This window comes from Myotis brandtii, unplaced genomic scaffold (assembly GCF_000412655.1).
Source record: "Myotis brandtii unplaced genomic scaffold, ASM41265v1 scaffold266, whole genome shotgun sequence".
Lineage (NCBI taxonomy): Eukaryota > Metazoa > Chordata > Mammalia > Chiroptera > Vespertilionidae > Myotis > Myotis brandtii.
In genome coordinates, this window is record NW_005360124.1 from 2,925,576 (window position 1) to 2,946,495 (window position 20,920).

A 20,920-nucleotide genomic window follows, 5' to 3' on the forward strand; every position below is an offset into this window, starting at 1 on the left:
GGTGCCAGAGGGAAGCCGGTGCTGGCGGCCAGAGGAAGGAAGGCCTACTCTTGCACGAATTTCGTGCATTAGGCCTCTAGTTCATAATAAGGTTGGATGTATTACCATCAACACAATGAACTTCCAAAGGTTTCATTTTGATTCCATGCAGTGGATGGAGGGGGAAATGTCAAACTCATTGGAATTAAATGCAACTGATTTTTTTTAGAAGTATCTGATCAGGCTGATAAAACTAGCCTCATTTACCTATGTGAGCTCTTTTTCTGATAATGGAGACAACATAACAGCCATCACCTCACTATTTGCATTTGTATAAGAAAAATTGGAATTAAAATGCACGGTGTCAATTTAGAAAGACAGCCATTTGATCTAAGGGAAGAGTCATGCTTTGCAGGCGGTGTGCAAATGAACCTTCTGGAGCTGCATGAGTGAAACTGCAGGCTCTGAACATAGCTTTCTTCCTCAGGAAATTTATGCCTTCTGGTTTTCATGGGGTTAGTGATATCACTCTAGTCAAAAATAATATGTTGGCAAAAATAATAATAAGCTTCTTATTTTGGAATGCTTTTAGAGTTACAGAAAAATTGTGAAGATACTGCAGAAAGTGCCGTATAATTACCCACTTTCCCCCATTATTAACATCTTGCATTGGTGTAGTACGTTTGCTACAATTAATGAGCTGATACTGACACATTACCCTTAACTAAAGTCCATACTTTATTCAGACTTCCTCAGTTTTCCCCTTATGTCCTCTTTTATTTTTAAATTTTTATTTTTTTTATTGAATTTATTGGGGTGACATTGGTTAATAAAATTATGCAGGTCTCAGGTATACAATTCTATAATACATCATCTGTATATTGTATTGTGTGTTTACCATCCCAGGTCCAGTCTCCTTCCATCACCATTTATTCCCCTTTACCCAATCTAATCTTCCTTTCCCTCTGGTAATCACCATACTTTTATTTGTGTATATGAGTTATTTGTGTTTTTGTTTTCTTGCTTAATCCTTAATGTCTTTTCTTTTTTGTTTTTTTTTTGTTCTAGCATCCCATCCAGGACCCCACATTACATTTAGTTGTCATGATTCCTTAGGTTCCCCTTCGCTGTGATAGTTAAACATTTCAAGTTTGTCACAATTGATCACCATCCTTCTTGAGCAAAGGAAATTTGGTACCTAACATTTTATTAAGCATGCACCTTTGATTTTTGAGGTCTAAAAGAATTTATTTTATTGCAAAATCTAAAAGCACTGCCATCCAATAAAATAACTAGTTATATACTTTAAACCAGTGGTCGGCAAACTGCGGCTCATGAGCCACATGTGGCTCTTCGGCCCCTTGAGTGTGGCCATGAAGTTTCAATCGCACTGTATGTGCGCGCCCGCACGTGGTATTTTGTGGAAGAGCCACACTCACGGGGCCGCAGTTTGCCGACCACTGCTCTAAACCATACTAAAAAAGGTTAAATCAAAGTAGAAGAGCACTCCAGTTTCTCTCTGTTGCTCTACGTCTTTTTTCTGTACCTATTTCATGTATATTGTGCCTAGAACTTTCCAATTTCCCATTGATTGGGCCAAGCAGCATTGCAAATCTTGCAGGTAACTGCACTGCTGGTTCTCCAGGTGTCCAGCCAGCAGCCACCTCCAGTCTTTCTCCACCACTGTCTGAGACACGAAGGAGTTACCCATCTCCTGCTTCTCTCCTCCCAGCTTAACTTGTTTTATCAGTGACTGTTCTGTTTCCTGCTCCTGAAAGGCAAGGCTTAGTTACATTGTGCCTGGAAAGGGTCAGGAAAGGCGAGATGGGTTTATCACTGATTGTCTTCCGATTGAGGTGCACATTAGTGAGAAGTCTTTTCACTGCATGTGTTTTAAACACTACCAGGTGAAAGACAGAGATAAAAAGTGCAGATCCACCAGCTTGCCCTGGTTTATTTTAATGTGACTCTTAATACCTTTAATGAAGCATTAGTACACAGTTTAGTAAGTTACTGTTAATGTCACTTTTTGATTAAAACAAAATTCTGGATGAATGTTAAAGCAGACAGGATACAGGACATTAAGCATAAGTTGTGATTGCTCCCAGCAAACCTGAGAAGATGACAGATATCTAAAAGGAAATTTTGCATAGAAACCAATATGGCACTCTAGATTTTCCTCCCCAAGCCTTATCTTTCTTGCCAAAATATTTTTTCAGTGAAAAAATAACTGTAATACACCGACTCACACTAACCTTACTAGGTTATTCCTGCATTTAGCTTGACTCAAAGTAAGTTGAGAGAAATGCTGGGGGAGTGAGTGTGCATTATAAGTACTCTTAAGTCAGTGGTTCTCAACCTTGGCTGCACATTAGAATCACCTGGGAATCTTTTTAAAATTCTGATTTCTGGGCCTCATGCTCCGGAAATTCTGTTTCTTTGTTATGGGGTGGGGCCACAACTTTAGTAACAAAGAAACAGAACTTCCGGAGGATGAGGCCCAGAAATCAGGATTTTAAAAAGATTCCCAGGTGATTCTAATGTGCAGCCAAGGTTGAGAACCACTGTCTTAAGTAAAGAGGTGCATGTTCTCACATGTACATGTATACCTGCATGGCACTGATAATGTGATATCCATACATGAAAAACTTGATATCGACCTAGGGACAGGACATGAATGAGGCCTGTTTCCAGGGTATAGGAGGGTTAGGTCTGCATTACCTCACCCCCATTCCTATGTTCAGGGTCTGTGTCAATAGGGATCACATTTGGCCCTCTGCCTGTTTGTATAAATATAGCCTTATTGATGCACAGCCAAGCTCATTCATTTATGTATCATGGATGGCTGTTTTCATGCTGCAATGGCAAAGCTGAGTAGTTGCAACAGACAGTGTTACTGTTTTCTATCTGGTGCTTTACAGAAGAGATTCACTGACACTTGGTCTTTAACCTTGCAGACTGACCTCAGGCACGACCCAGTTCTCATTTTTCAGGTTCCCTTGCACTGGCACACATCACACATGAGACAACATGTCTGTCCAATGGCTTCCACACCACATCACGCCACACCACTGGCTTCCTTCTAGATCTTTCCCAAGACACAGCGCAGAACCCAACAGGAGAGAACCATCTGCTTCTCTCTAACTCATTTAGGTAACAATGGGTGACGTTTATCGATTACCCTTACTGTTCCTTGTACGGTTGTATGCACTTCAGTAGGGTTAATCCTTACAACATGGTGTGGCAGATCCCATTACTACACTCACATGGTGACTGAGGAAACTGAAGCCCAGGAGGTTAAGGGTTTTCTCTGGGTCACAGAGCCAGGATGTGGTGGGGAAGCACTTGAACTTAGCCAAGTGGTTACACTTACCCTGTGCGCTTGTCGTTCATGACTTAAGAAGCCCTCAGCTGTTTTGAGTGCACCTTCCCTCAACCTTCAGCACAATGCCCCTTGCTGCTTCTGTCTCCCCCCATCGCCCCCGCTCTACTGACAAACTCCCAGAAAGTGCCTAAATGTCAGTGATCTTAAGCAGAAAGCAGTTTTCTATTTGAAATCCATCTAGGCTTTGAATAAATCTAGGTAACATATCCATGTTCCAGGGAGTTTTCATTGCAAAACTCTTTGGGGAATATTATGTGAGTAAGTACTTAGTAAAATATTGTTCAGGGTGATGTGGATCTGGAAGGAGTTTCACCTGCAGGAGATGTGTCTGGCCTGAGGGCCCTGGGTGAGGCACTGAATGCCTGGATGCCTGAATACTGGACTAGATCAGCCTTTGATGGAGCAGCAGCAAAACTAGCTGGGAAAAGCCTGGGGCACTGGGCTGGCTTGTCTTTCCCAGTCTGAAGGATGATGGGACCAAGTTCAAAAACCATTCTGTGTTTTCTGTAGAAGGGAGAGCCAATACCTATTCTATAACTGAATGAAGAGCTGGACCTATTGTGAGAACACAAACTAGACTAGTTTCCAGTGATATGCAGCCGGCTCCAGGTGGTTAGTGGGTAGAAGCCCATCCTGTCTGGAGCGAAGGACTTGAATTTCAGAAAGAGAACTGATGTCACCCTTGTCTAGCAGTACATATAGCTAGATTCAGCTATTGTCTGCACTATCAGATTTTATTTGTCTGCATTTTACACTTCCTGTATAATAAAAGCCTGATATGCAAATTGTCCCCTCGATTGGGAGTTCGACTGCTCGCTATGACATGCGCTGACCACCAGGGGGTGGCGCAGCACTGGCAGCGGGAGGCAGTGGAGGCACTGCCAGCCCTGATGGGCCCCAATGAGAGCGGACTGCAGCAGGATGGTGGAGCAGGTGAGCGGGCGGTGTCAGGCCAAGGCGAGTGTTAGCAGGGGCCCGATCGCACTGCCATTTGCCCCGCAGACGGCAACCAATGCTGAGGGAGCCAGGTGGGGGCGCCCAGCCCCAATCGATTGCCTCACAGGTGGGATGGTGGAGCACGTGACGGGGTGGCTCCAGGCCAAGGCAGGGGGCCAGGAGGGGCTGTGGAGCTGCGAGGCTGGGGGCACGAGCTGGGGCCCGATCCCCACAGGCCACCCTGAGGCAGGCCACCCTGAGGGACCCCATCCATGCACGAATTCATGCACTGGGCCTCTAGTTCTGTAATAAAGGAAAGTAGAAGCTAGTGAAAACTCCTAAAGTCCCACATTTATGGATTAAATGACAGTGAACTTAGATTTACCTTTGTCTCTGAAATTTTTTCTCCAAAATCCTTCGCTTAATTCCTTGCTACCACCAACATTTTGTGAAGATGGGAATAGTTATGATGCACACTTGATCATGTCATCTTTCTTTAAGCCTTCTGGTGGCTTTCTGCCCTCTCAAAATAAGTGCCCCCATACTGTGCAGACCTCTGGTTCCTGCTAATTTCTCCTCCCATATCCACACCTGCTGCTTCTTCCCTATGCTGAGCTGTCCAGCCTCACCAGCTTCTTCCCGTTACAGGAATTGCTGGCTCCTTCCCAGCCCCCACACCCTTCAGCCTATGGTCATTGGTGTCTGGGACAAGCTGCTTCCCCTTCCCCGCTGCCTTCTGCCTAGTTGACATCTACTCATCCATGTTCACCTGCCCTATGAGCATCTTGCACATCATCTTCATGGTGAACCTTAGGAGGGAAGGAACTCGGCCAGTTTCTTAGCATTGAGTATCCAGGCTCTAACATGGTGCCCCTTGGATGGCATGGATGTTTAATTTCAGTTTTCTTGTGGCAGCCTCTAGTGTAGATGATGTAGGCATTGGCACTTAACACTGTTTGCTTTCATTCACAGAAAACTGCTTTGGGCTTTAGAGCTATATAACTTATAATTTGAATAAATAACTAGCCTCCTATCTTAATGCTTAAAGCAGCAAGACTTTGAATCTAAGGGGCAATTTTCCTAGCACCCTTACTGGGTCGCTGTGCTTCTTAGCATGGAGTGATGCTGTCTGCACTTGACTACTTCCCAGACGTGTCCTGGCATTCTAAGTACCAGCATCACTACAGGACAAATACATGAACACACACGCATGCATACATACACATGTATATGCTTTTCTAAGTAAAATGTTAATCTTATGTGTGACTTTTAAAATTTTTACACAGTGTAAATGTACCTGTTTTTTTTATAAGTTCGTGTGATATCCCTTTCAGCTTCAATAGGACTATTTGCAACTTAAAATGCTTATTTCCTGGGATCATTTAAAAATTTTAAGTTGTGAATTTTTCATCAGTAATTAGCCTTAACTACAATCTTTCTCACAAACCATATTGTAGTTTACCAAGAAAGAAGATGAATAGGCTCAGATTTTAAACATCTAAAATGGGTTGGTAATTCAGGGTGCAGTTTCCTCTGAATGCCTTTCATTTGATCCCTTTTCAATAGACATAAACTAGATTATTTTTAGTTAGTGGCTTTCTCTGCACAGAAGTAGACTGTTGTTTGTCTTGGCTGACTAACACATATGACTTGAACCTTGATCGTTACTGGTATTTGTCGAGTACACCTGTAAACAGGTTTACTTGGTATTTGTGAATCCAGTGTAATTGCTTTAGATAAGGCCCTGAAATGAAATTAAAAGTGCTTTGAGCCTTTTCACTGGTGGGCACCCTTCTCAGAACTCACGTGTGCCACGCTGGGACAGGCCCTGGAGAAAGCAGGCTGTGTGTGCAGCATTGTGCAGTCTCTGCTTGTTTAACCTGTGACGTCAGGAGCTGGACCCGGGGGAGGCCTGTGACTACACTCTCAGGAGCGGAACAAAAGATTGTCTTGGCACCAAGTAATGGCACCACGGCTGTTGAGCTGAAGAATCTGCAAGTGTTTAGCGGCTTGTACAGGGCACATCATTTAAATCTTACATTGAGGGGCCAGGTATTATCTCTCTCCTTTTTTTAAATTTCTTTATTGGTTAAGGTATTACAAATGTGTCCTCATCCCCCCATTAACCCCCAACCTCCCCCTCCACTCATGCTCTCATCCCCCTGTTGTCCGTGTCCATTGGTTTGGCTTATAGGTATTATCTCTTGCTCTGAAGAAGTACTTTTTGTTTGTTTTTCCCTCCATCAGGTGTGAAAATCACCAAGTGCCTTATGTTGCAATTTGTTGGCATAATTCAGATGGTTCTCTCCTTTCACAGGTGCAGAAATGAAAGCACACAGGCAGATGAGGGGTGGGGGTTGTGCCTCATTGTTTGCAATAGTGCTTTTCCCAAATAGCTGTAGGTAAGACAAGTTTTGTAAGATTACCTCATTTTAATCTTAGTTGTGCCTTTATTTTCTAAAGGAGTCCCTTTGCAATGTGAACAGAGTTTGTAGCAATAATACATATCCTCCTCCAAAATAATTTTAAAAATCTTGGTACAACACATTTTCTTAAATGGAGCCACCCACTTGGGACCCCTGAAACCAGTTCAGCCTGAAGAGCTAGTTCCTCCCTGGAGAGCCAGACTCTGGAGCCGATGGGCTGAGTTGGAATTCCTGGCTCTGCTACCTGATGATCCTTACCTCTCTCTGCCTCAGTTTCCTCCATGGGAAATAGGAAACTAGTGATAATTTCTTCGTAGGGTTGTCATGAGGATTAAATAAATAGTACATGGAAAAGCTGAAATCACTGCCAGGAATGCATGTCAGGTGCTAAATGAATGTCTGAGTCAGTATATGAAGGCTTCAGAATGGTCCTTCATTCCCTTGAAAGAGAGTGGGTGGTGGTGGGAAAGATTTACCCTGGTCAGAGGAGTTTTATGACTTAGTTCATATGAAGCTATCAAGGAAGTAACCTAATCTGGAAGAGCATGGTAAAAAAAAAATTAGGAAACTGTAGTGCCAACTTTCTAAGTTCAAGGTGACCATAACAGACCTTCCAAGTCTTAGTGGCTCTATAAAGTACAGGCTTATGTATTGCTTATGTGTCAGGCAGACCAGAGTGGTCAGGTAGTTCCCCTCAGTGTGGGGATTCAGGGATCCAAGCACATGCCATCCCTTGGCTTTGCTGTATTGGAGTCCTTCACTTCAGCTGTAAGGATGATGGAGAGAGAAAGAGGGAGGCAGAGAAGGAGAGGGGAGAGAGGGAGAGAGAGAAGGAAAAGGGGTGGAGGAAGGGAGAGGGAGGGAGGGGGAGAGGGGAGACAGGAGAGAGGGAGAGAGAGAGAGAGAGAGAGAGAGAGAGAATGAGTAAATGAATGAGATAGAATCTGAGCCAAGGATCCTACAAAGGATTGTAAGGGCCAAGCAAGGGCCAAGCAAGTGTGTAATGGCAACACACCATTTCTCCTCCTATTCCATTGGCCAGAACTAGTCACATGGCTCCAATATACCTGGGGGGTTCTGGGAAGTCAATTCTCCCCATGTGCCCTGTAATAAGAAGCAGGAAAGAGGAGTATCCAGGTCATTTCTGGAACAGCTGTTAACCATATGACACATTTTATGCTAGTGGCAGATATTTTCTATTATTAATCTACTTGTACACTTCACTGTAAACTATTTCTGAAATTCTGTATAATGCCAGGAGCCAGGTAGGACTCAAGGGAATTTACAATCATTAAGTTTCTTTCTTATTTTAGAAATTTTCAGGAAGTCAGGAAATCTCCTGAGACATCTACTTCTGAACATTTTATTGCTGGGCAGTTAGCCAGTAAACAAGGACTTTCGGTGAAGTTCCTGACAGGCAGGTTTCTGGTAATGAGTAAGTTTTTGTGCTTTGTTTCCTGCTGGTGGTCAGTAAATGACAAAAACCAAAGAAGTTAATGATCCTGTTGTGATTGAAATTACAAGGGACAATCTAAGAGTAGAAATTTTTAAGAAACTGCTCTTTAATAAATACAGCTCATTATTGCAACTAGTATTTGTACTCAGCTGTGATGAGAGGGATGATGTCTTATATCATCAAATAAAGTGACTTGCTCCTGCAGGTTTATTAATAATATTTCACTTAAGCAGTTATTTTGAATCATAACTGGCCTCTGCACAGATCGAACAGTTTATTTATGAGCAAACTGGGAGAGTTTATAGCTATAGGGACACACCTTGTGCCCCCATAGCATTAAAACAGGCTGCCGTCAGCATGCTTAACTACACTTCCGGGTAATATATACATCATGTTTTGTAATGTTTCATAGTTCTGTGAATTGATTTCCAATCCCATTTCTTCAACCAGGGTTCAGACGTTTAACACAATTCGGAAGTAATATAATGTAAAGGTTGATCATGTGGTGTCTCCCGCATCAGACTGGGTTTAGATCCTAATTCTGTCACCCAGTCACTATGTGACCTTGGGCACTTTCACTGTCTGCTATGGTTGTCTAGGTGTTTCTGGTAACAAATAGCAGACTGGATGGCTTAAACCACAAGCGCTCATTTTCTCACAATTGAAGTCTGAGATCAAGTTTTGGCTGGTTGGTTTCTTCTGAGGCCTCTCTCCTTGGCTTGTACATCGCTGTCATCCTGTGTCTTCATGTGGTCTTACCTCTGTGCTTGTCTGGGTCCAAATTACCTCCTCTTATAGGACACTAGTCATATTGGATTAGGGACCTCTCCAAATACAGTCACATGCTGAGGCACTGGTGTTGGGACTTCAACATAGAAATTTGGGGTGATACATTTCAGCCCATAACAGGCACTTACTTAGTTCTGCCCAGTCTGCAAAATGGGTTTATAAAAGTACTTTATATTGCTGTTGTATTCAAAGATATGATGCATGCCAATTGCTTAGAGTAATACATGGCATATAGTGAGCACTCACTAAATAGAAGTATTTTTATTATAATCATAAACCTTATTATATGTACCTGTGTCATCTATCCCAATTGGGAGATGGTTGTATGCCCAGCCTTTCAGTTATTGAGGCCCCAGGTTAGTATAGTCTTTCTTGTGCCCCCATAGCATTAGAACAGGCTGCCTTCAACAGAGCAACCGGGCAGAAGCCCAGATGTTGTGATCACGGGTATGGATATTGTGCTAGGGGTTTCTGAGTGGTCTTCTTTGGTGTTAGGCACCAGAGATGGCTGTGAAATGCTCTCAGATGTCCTAATTCCTGTAATGGCCCACCCAAAAGTTTTCCCAGATCTAGAGAAGCTCCTGGGGGAAAGCAATCTGTCTATGTTTGACAAGGGCAAGAGACAGAGGACTTTCCACATTGTCAGGGGAGTAACTATAAAATTACAGCGGTAGATCGCTGAATGAGAGAATTATCCAAGCACTGGAGATGATTTTTAAAGAATGCAGTGTGTGAATGAGGTTAGCATGCCTGTGGTTGTACCTGTCCCACACAGGTCTAGACGGATGAGAATAGGTGAAATTCTATAATGTTGATATTATGGTAAGTTATCATCTTGGGTCCAAATAAGTGCCTGTTATCTAAATTCCTGACTATTTTTTCCAACTGACATAAATGTTCCTTCTTTTAAAAAAGTGCTGCTACTGTCAGTCACAACACAGTCACAGCTCGTGTTACCCATTAGCAAGCACGGCTCTCCACCAGGGTCAGAGAAAGCAGGTCCCATGGGCTCTCATGGAGTCTGCTGTCCCAGAGGGACAACACGCCGTCAGTCCAGAGAACCTTTGGATGTGCTCGGGAGACTCAGCTGCAGTGATGGCAGTTCAGTGTTGCAGGCACATCATGCATGGTCCAAACTGGACCACTTAGCTCATCAGCTCCTAGACTTGAGTCAAGGGCAAGAACCTTTGGATGTGCTCGGGAGTCTCAGCTGCAGTGAGGGCAGTTCATTGCTGCAGGCACGTCATGCATGGTCCAAACTGGATCCACTTAGCTCATCAGCTCCTAGACTTGAGTCAAGGGCACGCTAGCCAGCTGCCCTGCCTTACAATTTCTCTTTTGAAATGACTGAGAAATAGTTGACTTTTAATAAGTTATTAAGCAACGAGTAGGATGATTTTCACTTCTAAATACATACATAAGTGTGAATTTATATGAAGTAATTTTTAACTGACCATACAATAATAGGTATATGTACTCTTGTGATCATAAAATCTGAAATACATCCTTACTAGGGACTGGTGGAACATGGAATTAAGTAATTGTTTTAGTGTTACCTAACTTTTTCTCTATAAATCTATTTCCCTTTCTATTAAAGAAAACCCAGCATTGACTGAAAAAAAAATCCTTCCCTATCAACGCTTTCATATGCATTTCCACTACTTCATAGTTCTCCACCTTCTACTACTAAATCATCACATTCTACATCTTAAAAATCACATTGTGCAACCTAACTCTGTGCAATTTTGTGTGTTAGTCATACCTCAGAAATGCTGGAAAAACTATAAGGTTGCTGTTCCATTGTTAAAAAAACTGTGGAGAATAATTAACAACATCTCTGACTATGCCCCTCCCATGAGGTCATTCTGTTATTGCTGCCTTTTTCTTCCTTGGTTCTTTACTTACGCGTCTCTCTTGTAAAAGTGTTTTTGAAAATTTGCCTTTTAATTTTTCACCTGGTTTAATGTCACTCTATTTTTTTTGAAGGAAAGAGCAAGTTAGTACCTTGTATCAAAACATCAACCTTGTGGAGCCAAGACTGATTCAGCCGTATGAACACGTTATCAAGAACTTCATCCGTGAGATCAAACTTCAAAGCACAGAAATGGAAAGCCTGGCCATCGCGGTGAAGAGGTATTGAAGTCCTTCCTTCCTAAGTGGCAAATGGGGTCCTGGAACTGGCTCCCTGACCCAGGGGCCACGTGGACTGAACTGCATTGTCACACTGGGGCATGGGAGGACTTCCTGATCCTCGGGAATCTGGGGCCTTCTGAACTGAGCAGCATGAAGGAAGTTGAGGCAAGCAGTACCGCCCAGGGTCAGTCAGCAATCCGTCAGCAGGTCACTGTGATCCTGTCATTTAAACTCTTCAGGGTCATGATTCCATACAGAGCACTTCAGAGAGATGTGTTATCTTCTGTCCAGCCACTTGAAACATAGGGGAAACTTTTCATCCGGAGAGGCAGGCAGGGCTGTGTTTGAAGCCTGGCCCTGTCACTGACTGGTGTGTGCCTGGACAGGTTCCTTACTCTCCCTGAGTCTCAGCTTCTGCATTTGCAAAACGAGGCTGTAAATATTCCCCTCCTCACGGGGTAGAGACTTAATGGAGGCCATCATGGGGATGCCCCTCTCACCGGGCCTACGTAGGGTGGATGCTCAGCGATGCTGCTTTCCCCTGTCTGGCCCTCCTCACCCAGCCCCAACCGAAAGGCTAAGCACAGCTAAGCCCTTAGTCATACAGCTGGTTTGTGGAAGGCATGGCTGCTTACACAGGATATCTTACTGCTTTTAACAGCAACCCGGTAAGGTATGAGAACATAAAGAATGCCATACAGCGACAAGCAGAATTCTATGTGTTGCAATCCAAACATCGGCCTCTTTGCTTCCTGGAAGGGCCACACTGCTTTGGCATATGTTGGGAAAGAGGACATTTCGTTTGTCACATTCCTGGTTCACCCCACAGAGGCTTCTTGCTGCAGTGCGTTCCTCCAGCAGCTCCGAGCCCCTTGGATAGGATGCCCCACTTCCATGGCGCAGGCCAGGGCTGCTCCTCTGTCTGTTCTTTCCTTCAACACGATGATCAAACTATCCAGTTGACCCTTTGAAGTAACCGGAGTGAATGAAAATGTAGAAGAGAACATGTTGTAGAACACGGATGTTAAGTAGGATTATTTTCAGAGTCCCAGAGTCATGCAGAAGTTGAACTGTTCTCAGGGGGTTGCTCATGAACATGACCACTTCCTGACTCTGATCCTCTCCCTCGGGTCTGCTGGGGCCTTGCAGTAGATGCTCTCAGAACTCTAGATTCTCTGGAGCATGTGGAATGATGGTCAGAGCCCCAGGTTGGCCTCCTTTGAGAGGTGACTAGCAGACACACATCGTGAGTTTTCAGAACGTCCAGTGAGTACCTGTTAAAATAGATAAACTCTCATGTATACACACAGGTACACATATACAGACTCACAGAAAGATATGCAGGACACACACACACACACACACACTCACACTCAAGCACACATGGCCTCTAAGGCAGTACCAGGTAAACACATTAGGGAAAAAGGAATGGCATTCTTTATGTTCTCATTACTGGTGCTGCTCTCAGCTGTGGAGTATGTCACATGATGTTGAGCTGTCTTGATGCTTTTCTCCTCCCCCGTCCTGTGCTCTCTGGGTAAGATCCAAAGTCAGGCTCTGCCCTGAGCTCTGGGCCTCCTAAAGGCCCCTCTTTTGCTGTTAGACACCTCACTGACACATTTATATGACCACTGTGGACATTTCCTTACAGTCCTCGCTAAGGCCCCTTCATCCTCACCTCTGTTTTTTAATTGGGGGAGAGTCTGGGTCTGTATTTACACCTGAAGAATGGGTACCCAGTGTTCTGGTAGGGGCCCTGGACTGGGGTAAAGTAGACATTCCCAATACCCTTGACATTTTACCAGGAATTGCTGGGACAAACACTGTTCGTTATAGCCTGAACAATAAAAAAGAGTAAAAGTTGCTCAGAAGTGAGAAAAGATGAAGGAACACATTCAGAAGCAGCCCAGGTACCCAGATGTTTGGGACGGGATGTCTAGAAGGAAGGGCTAGAAAAACCGGTCCTAAGAAAGGGAGAAATTGATATGTGGCATCGCTCTTTACAGTTTCAGGGTTCATCGAAAAACAAGCAAACCCCAACACCCACATTGCTGTGGAGAAACATAATTCCTAGGGTTCAAATAGCAGGTATTTATAAACAAACTAGAACTAGCTGGCTTTCCGTACCAGGTTAACGTAACCTTGGGCAGGCTGTAAGGTGACGAGGGAGTAAACAGGAACAGGAAACAGTAGTAAGTCATTCAGAATTTTACTTTGAGGTCCTCCCCCCACTCTTCAATGTTTGCTTGGGACTTTAGGTAGAAATTAAACTAATGCACCAACAAATTGCCTCGCAAGGAAGTAAGAGCAGGTGCGATGGTGTAGCAGAAGCCAGCAAACTGGAGGATGGGAGGTCTTCTACTCAGGTCCTGTTCCCTACTGTTTATTAACTGCATGTCACTGGTCCAAGTGAACCAACTCTAAATCCCCTGGTGGCTGCTTTCATGTCACTTATAATCTAGTTGAGTAGGCAAGATATATGAGTGTGAAATGTAGATACTTGGACATGTAGCTGAGAGAGAATGAAAAATAATTGTGTTAGGGCTCACTCAGAAGCCTCAACCATTGTAGAGTGTCAGATGTCTCCATACTGGGCAATTGCTACGTAAAACTTTCCTGAAACTCTTCTCAACAGACTTCTCCCATTTCTTACTTTTTTGTCAAATCAGTATGTTCTGCCTCCATAAAATATAATTAATTGATTACATTAATAAAAGAAATTTTCTAACGGGTAACTGTATCTACATTTATAACTTTAAGGAATTGATTAGTAACAATTGCTGAGTTCCTTCCTTTCCCTTCTTCCAGCGGTAGCATATAACAGTGTGTGTTTCATATAATGAAATTTCAAACCATCTCTTTGCCATGGAGCGCCTTTTTTGGGGGGGGGGAGGTCTAGGGTTCTAGCTCATCAGGACAGCAAAAAGGATTTTCAGAATTTATTGGCAGCTTCCCAGTTGTTTAGTATCTTTATCAGTTCTTTGCCACAGTTTAGTTGAATGCCATTTTATTTAATCTATTCCATTTATTTAATATCTAGTTTTAATGTACTCTTACATTCAAATGGTCACCTTGCTAACCTCATTTTATTATGTGGAAGGCACAGCAATTATTATTTTGAATGCTGTATTTCTCCTCATCTACACTAATAAAAGAGAAACATGGTAATTGGCGTACGACCGCTACCCTTTTCATTGGCTAATCAGTGAGTATATGCAAATTAACTGTCAGCCAAGATGGCGGCAGGCAGCCAGGCACTGAAGCGAGCAGGGAGGCTTGCTTGCTGCAGACTCCAACGTTCCCCGCCTCACTTGCCAGCCTCTCATCTGCAAGTCTAAGCAACTATATACTATGTTGCAAATAAGAAGTCTAGGGTTCTAGCTTATCAGGACAGCAAAAAGGATTTTCAGAATTTATTGGCAGCTTCCCAGTTGTTTAGTATCTTTATCAGTTCTTTGCCACAGTTTAGTTGAATGCCATTTTATTTAATCTATTCCATTTATTTAATATCTAGTTTTAATGTTCTCTTACATTCAAATGGTCACCTTGCTAACCTCATTTTATTATGTGGAAGGCACAGCAATTATTATTTTGAATGCTGTATTTCTCATTTATAAAATAAAAGGCTTGAGATTGATTAGTGGAAGTTTTCCTGTTACAAGTTTAAGAGGAGAATGAAAAGGTGTGAATCACCCCTTGACTTTCAGAGCCCAGGACAAGGCAGCCATGCAGCTGAGTGAGTTGGAGGAAGAAATGGATCAGAGGATTCAGGCTGCAGAACACAAGACTCGGAAAGACGTGAGTGTGTGGGGTTCATTCATTCAGTGAGTTCTTATGGACAGGGCACCGGGGCACCGGGCCACCTCTGGGTGTAGCATGTACAGGAATTGAACTGCAACCTTTCAGTGCATGGGCCGATGCTCTCACCACTGAGCACCACCAGCCAGGGCTAGGCATATTTCTTTCAGTAGCTAGTGTTAGGTTTTATTTTTTTTAGAGAAACATGTCATCTTTTTCCTACTCATTTGTCCTGTTAACTCTCAGAGGCAGCAAGTAGAGTGAAAGGGCCTGAGTGCTGGTGTTCATAGACCTTAGTATGCTTTCTGGCTCTGTCCTGTGTAGGCTAGAGACGGTGCTGGGAATATAGCCTGACCTGAGCCTTTGTTGTCCCAATTCTGGAAATGGCCATGTATCTACAGTCATGTGGTTACTTCCCCCCTCCCTGTGTAGGAGACCTGGGATCATTTTTAGTTTGACACAAGACATTTATCACCTGTGATTTTGAAGAGCCTATTTAAATCAAATTAACTTTTTTTTTCCTTCTAGGAAAAACGCAAAGCTGAGGAAGCCCTCAGTGACCTCAGGCGTCAGTATGAAACAGAAGTAGGGGATCTACAGGTGACAATAAAGAAACTGAAAAAGGTAGGTATGTGGAAGCAAGACTTTTAGGAATAGCTCCAAGATAGCAGTGTGTCTGAGTTATAGGTGACTAAAAACATTTGGAATCACTTTGAAGCAGCAGGTGGAATCAGATCTCAGAATCAAATTGGACTCTGTGGCAAGACTTTTATGTTTCAAAAGGCATCCTTGTCTTTTGCATAGATCTATGTGGGAGCACATTAAAGGCTGTAAAGAACTGTAGAGAAGTTTACACACTTGTTGTAATCCCATTACCTAAGCCATTGATGCTGAGAAACTCATTTTGCCAACTCAGTTTTTCTTCTCTGAAGTTGGCATGCATTTTAAAGTCAAGGGCTCACCTCACAGTCAGCTGTGTGCAGTCATGACATAGTGCGTGAAACCTTCAGCTGAAAGATGAAGAAAGCCCAGTGTCAGAGTACTTAGACTTAGACTTAATGGCATAAGGCATTCATTTTGATCAATGCATAAATATTCAATTAATGGACACCCACAAATCCTCACGTTTCCCAAGGCTGTAAACTGTTTGTAGCGAAATCATTTTTGTTGCCCATGTCATAGATGCTCTTGAGCTAGTTTAGTCAATCAGCAATTAGTTGACTCACAACTAATGAGTCAACCAGCAAGCAGAGCTCATGGACGTACTTATATAATTTTTAGTGTGCACATGTCTCTACTTTCATATCATACGTAAATTTTACTGATTTCAATCATTTGATAAGAATTTCCTGAAATCACTGTGAAGAAAACATAGGTGAAAACGACACTCTCTTTTCTTAAAAATCTTAGACTCTAGCAGGACAGGTAGAACACTCAGAAATAATTATCATGCAGAATAGAAAGTGTTAAGTGCAGATAAAGCTATAGGTGAATATAGAGGTCCAGACACGTGCAATGTAACTGAAAAAGCAAGGATTGGGTTGTTTAAGAGTTGAATGGTTTCCAGGAAGGGTTTTCTAATTGTTTCAAAGAAAATTAATTAGACAATCAAACTCCTTTCTCAAATGTTTAAATTACTTAAATTCTTATGGAAAATTGACTTCTAGAATTCCCATTTCTATATATAGGGATATTCCCAAAGTTAACTGAATCAATTCAGAGTAAGTCTGTAAACACACAACCTTTATTTGCTCTTTCAGCTAGAAGAACAATCAAAACATGTAAGTCAAAAAGAAGATGTGGCTGCATTAAAAAGACAAATTTATGATTTATCAATGGTAAGAATCACCTTTTCACTTACAGAAATACATTTCCTGTTAGACTGCTGTTCCCTAAACATAATCATGCTATTATTTCAGTGTTCCAGGAATAGAAGCTTAAAGAGAAATTAATACCAGAGTTAGAAAAAGTCTTTGGAATAACTTCAACCAAAGATATTATTTATGCAGGCTTTTCCCTCAGTGATACCCCCACCTGTTGAGAATGCTTAATTTATTTATTTTTTATTCCAAGTAATAATGGCATGGCCTTAAACTTTCAATTGTAACACTGCATTCTTTCAGCATCAACTCTGTTCTGTATCCAGGCTTCCTCTTTCTGTCTCTTTTCCATCTTCTGACCATATCTTTTGTCTTTCTATTGCCAATAGTGATAACATTTACATCTGTTTTTATTATCATTAATAAGTTTTCTTTATTTTGTTTTTAGGTTAACTCTAAAAGTTACAAGCCAGTAATGAGCATTTCTTTTATTCTCACTGCAGAGTCAAGACATGATATGGCATGAGCTGAAATTGTATTCCTTTCTCTCTAGCCATTAGCCCTTTGCCACTCAAAAGAGAAGGTTCCCAACCTCATTGTCAAATGAAGCCCCCTAATGCACCACCTGTTCCATGTTTTGCCACATCTTCATTGGCTTTGCATTTGGATCATGAATTTCTTAGAAAGTTGCTTGTTTTTCTTGGATATTCTGGTTGAGTTTTTGGTTTCTTTAATCATTGATACCTTGTAACTTCCTATTTCTTCTTCCCAATGCATAGAATTTGTTTTTGCTCCTTAAAAGTATTAATTAGGGAGTCCATGAACTTTCAGTCCTTGTTGAACTGATTGCTTTTTAAAAAATATGTTTTATTGATTTTTTTACAGAGAGGAAGGGAGAGGGATAGAGAGTTAGAAACATCGATGAGAGAGAAACATCGATCAGCTGCCTCCTGCACGCTCCCTACTGGGGATGTGCCCGCAACCAAGGTACATGCCCTTGACTGGAATCGAACCTGGGACCCTTTAGTCCGCAGGCTGACGCTCTATCCACTGAGCCAAACCAGTTACGGCAGACTGATTACTTTTTAAACCTGCTATCCACATGTCATCTTGGAATTTCTGATCACTTTAGGTAGTGGGCATAGGATTCCTGTGCAGCTAGGTTATTAGGTCTGTTTACCTCAAAGCCTCTGCCCTGAAATGGGTTTTCCTAGGAGCCCTGTATGTGAAGCTGGCTGTGAGACTGGGGGACCCCAATTACCAGAATAAGTGGGCATGGATATTCAGATAGATGCTTTAGCTTTCCTTATAGAGGTCATACAGTTTTTTGATAAAAAGACAAGCCCTGCCTTGTTGCCTCTGGAATTAACTCTGGCTATATTCTATTCTTTCCTAAGGTAAGAGGAGGCCTGGGCTTGAGGGATTGGGTGACTTAGGATATACATTTAATATCTGTTTTCAGCTCTACTCTCACTCCCTGGGCTTCTGCCTGGCCAATGGCCTCTTCTTTGTTCTATAGAAGAACCTTCCACCCCTCTTTTCCCCCTACTTTCTCCCTTCCTTCCATCGCACATTTCTGTCCAGTTCCCATTTTTCAGAAATGTTTACGTCACCTGAGTGCAGATGGGCCTCTTTTCCATTCTTTTAACTTTTATTGGTTTATTTCCTTTGGTATTTCATGTCAATGAGTTCTCAAAAGGGAAGGAAGACAAATTCATATACATAATTCACCATCTTGAGCTGGTAGCCTCCAGTGAGTTTTTTTTTAAATTCTTAAATTTTTAAAGTTTAAAAAATGATTTTAAAAAACCTAAGGAAATTCTAATTCCTTTAGAATTTCCAAAAATTCCAAAAGAACATTTTAGAAAATTTCTAACCACACTCATTTATTTTTTAAGTGCAAAATTTAAACATGTTAGGTGATAGGATTTAGTGTAAAAAGGAGCCAGTGTACATGGTAATAGGTATATTAATTTCACAGAATTTTTATCAGTAGTTACGAAGCTGTCATTAGTAAGACAGATGTTTAAATGTTTAGTCTCTGTTACTTTGCCAATAACATGTCAAAGTACGTAATGGCAAACTCTTGAGTGTTGGAGTTTGGCACCAAATGTCATGTATTAAAAAAACCAAACAACTTTGAAGATTTAGATTTTTGACACTTTACTACTTTATCATAATTTCAAGTTACATTGAATGATAACTAGTTCTTGAACTACCAAAATTCGAAGACTTGTGGATGGGTGAGAGTGGTGTGTGGGAAAGTTACACTACCCATTATTTCATTTCTCCCACGTGGAAGAAACTGAGTCTAATGACCTGCAATGTTCCTTTTCTCTAGGAAAATCAGAAAGTTAAGAAAGATCTGTTGGAAGCACAGACAAACATAGCCTTTCTTCAGAGTGAATTAGATGCTTTGAAAAGTGATTATGCTGATCAGAGTCTGAATTCTGAAAGGTATGAATCTTCACATTTGTTTTTTTTTTTAGTTTGAGTAGAATGTTTATTTAGGTAACCATCCATGGGCATGAAGCTTAGTTATGTAATAATAAAGGCTTACTTATTAACTTCACTGATATATTCTTTGCTTTCTAAAGATTTTACTTTCAGTATCAGATTTCCTAGTGATTTTTGTGTTTTTAATTTTTTATACAAACAGATTAACTAGTTTAAATATTGGCTGGGTAGGACAGTGCAGGGCTTAATAAATGATTGAAATAATTGGGAGCAGAAGAATGTACCTAATGTGTCAAGAGTTAGTGCTAATTAAAGGGCTTTGAAGGTAGGAGTATTGGCCCTTCAATATAAGATAAGGAAAAGTAAACATCTTAGACAAGTAATTTTATTTTGCTGTGCTTTAGTTTTGCAATATGGTATATAATAACACACAGAAACATGTATTTATACATATATATGTATATATATGTATACATATAGAAAGAGATATATAAAATTGCATATATCTACAAATATAAAGTACATATATATGCATATGCACATTTGCATATAAATGCATCTATATACATATATGAATATGAAATGTGAAAGTTGTGGTCTCTGCTCTTTGAGAACTTGAAATTTAATTGAGGAAGGTAAAAAACGAAGAGACACTTGAAGTGACCTTGGGAGGGGGAATAGGTTTGTGTTGGTCAAGGGGAGCAGAGGCAACATCAGCAAGTAACACAGGCGCCTTGTATTTTACTAGTACTAACTAGTACTTAGTACTAACACATTCAGTCCACATAATGTCCAATGAGACAGGGACTTCCCTTATCCCCATTTCACAGATGGGAAGAGAAAGTTAAGAGATGTTCTAGGTGAGGCAGTACCCAACACAGGATCAAGAATATAAGGACAGATAAGCCTGGTTTGGGGGAAGTGGTTATACCACTGGACAGGAAAAAGACATTTTGAAATGAAAGGTAAAAGTTAAAAAAAATTAAAATGTTTAAAACCTTGTTTAAAACTAAAATGTAAGGGATCAGATTTTCTGATGAACAAACTTAAATTTCTATAGACAATTGGAAAAGTTTTAGCCTTATTAAGAGAGCGAATGGGCAGGTTATTGTAGACAAAGTTTGATACCTTGAGAGCTTTGGAAGCTAGTGAGGGGGTTTATCTGCTTAGAAATGGGGCTGAGATGGAATATGGGCTGGCTATGAATGACTGGTGTTCAGAGTGGACTTCTTGAGGATGAGGCCAGGGCTTCATAATAGAGCAACAGAGGAATCAGTGTATGAGCGTTTGTAGCGAATGGAGAAAGCCTGGTCCTGTGGATTCTCTGTGATTCAGGAAGAGGAGAGGAGGAAGAGCAGGAGTAGGGGCAGGGAAGGGAAAGAAGGAATCATAAAAAAGGAGAAAATAGCTGGGGTTGGGATTGTACAAGGCTTGGAATGAGCAGAGAAGGGTTAGATGGTGAATTGAGGAGAAGGGACTTAGCAGGAGGTTCATTTAAGGCTTGGAATGAGCAGAGAAGGGTTAGAACTGACGGTGAATTGAGGAGAAGGGACTTAGCAGGAGGTTCATTCCCAGTGAGGACAGCGCCAGGTCAGTGGAGTGGGGAGGAAGGGCTGGTGGGTGCAGAGTGGGCGATGAGGTGAAACAGCACCTTGCACCAGGAAGCTGGGGATGTGGTGTGTTTGTGGAGTCCCAAGAGGAGAGGAGGCTACTGACAGCTCAGAGGAACCAAGTGGGAGCA

The 20,920-nt window shown here is 41.9% G+C and overlaps 1 protein-coding gene across 1 annotated transcript in view; it reads left to right on the top strand.

Moving 5' to 3' along the window:
- RASEF (RAS and EF-hand domain containing) overlaps nucleotides 1–20,920 on the top strand; it is a gene marked incomplete at its 5' end in the record, with an annotated part of 54,653 nt that overhangs the window by 10,950 nt on the left and 22,783 nt on the right. The window contains 5 exons of the mRNA XM_014541253.1: nucleotides 10,958–11,104; nucleotides 14,812–14,902; nucleotides 15,431–15,526; nucleotides 16,663–16,740; nucleotides 19,064–19,179. Coding sequence (XP_014396739.1) covers nucleotides 10,958–11,104; nucleotides 14,812–14,902; nucleotides 15,431–15,526; nucleotides 16,663–16,740; nucleotides 19,064–19,179 — 528 coding nt within the window. The remainder of the gene's footprint in view (nucleotides 1–10,957; nucleotides 11,105–14,811; nucleotides 14,903–15,430; nucleotides 15,527–16,662; nucleotides 16,741–19,063; nucleotides 19,180–20,920) is intronic.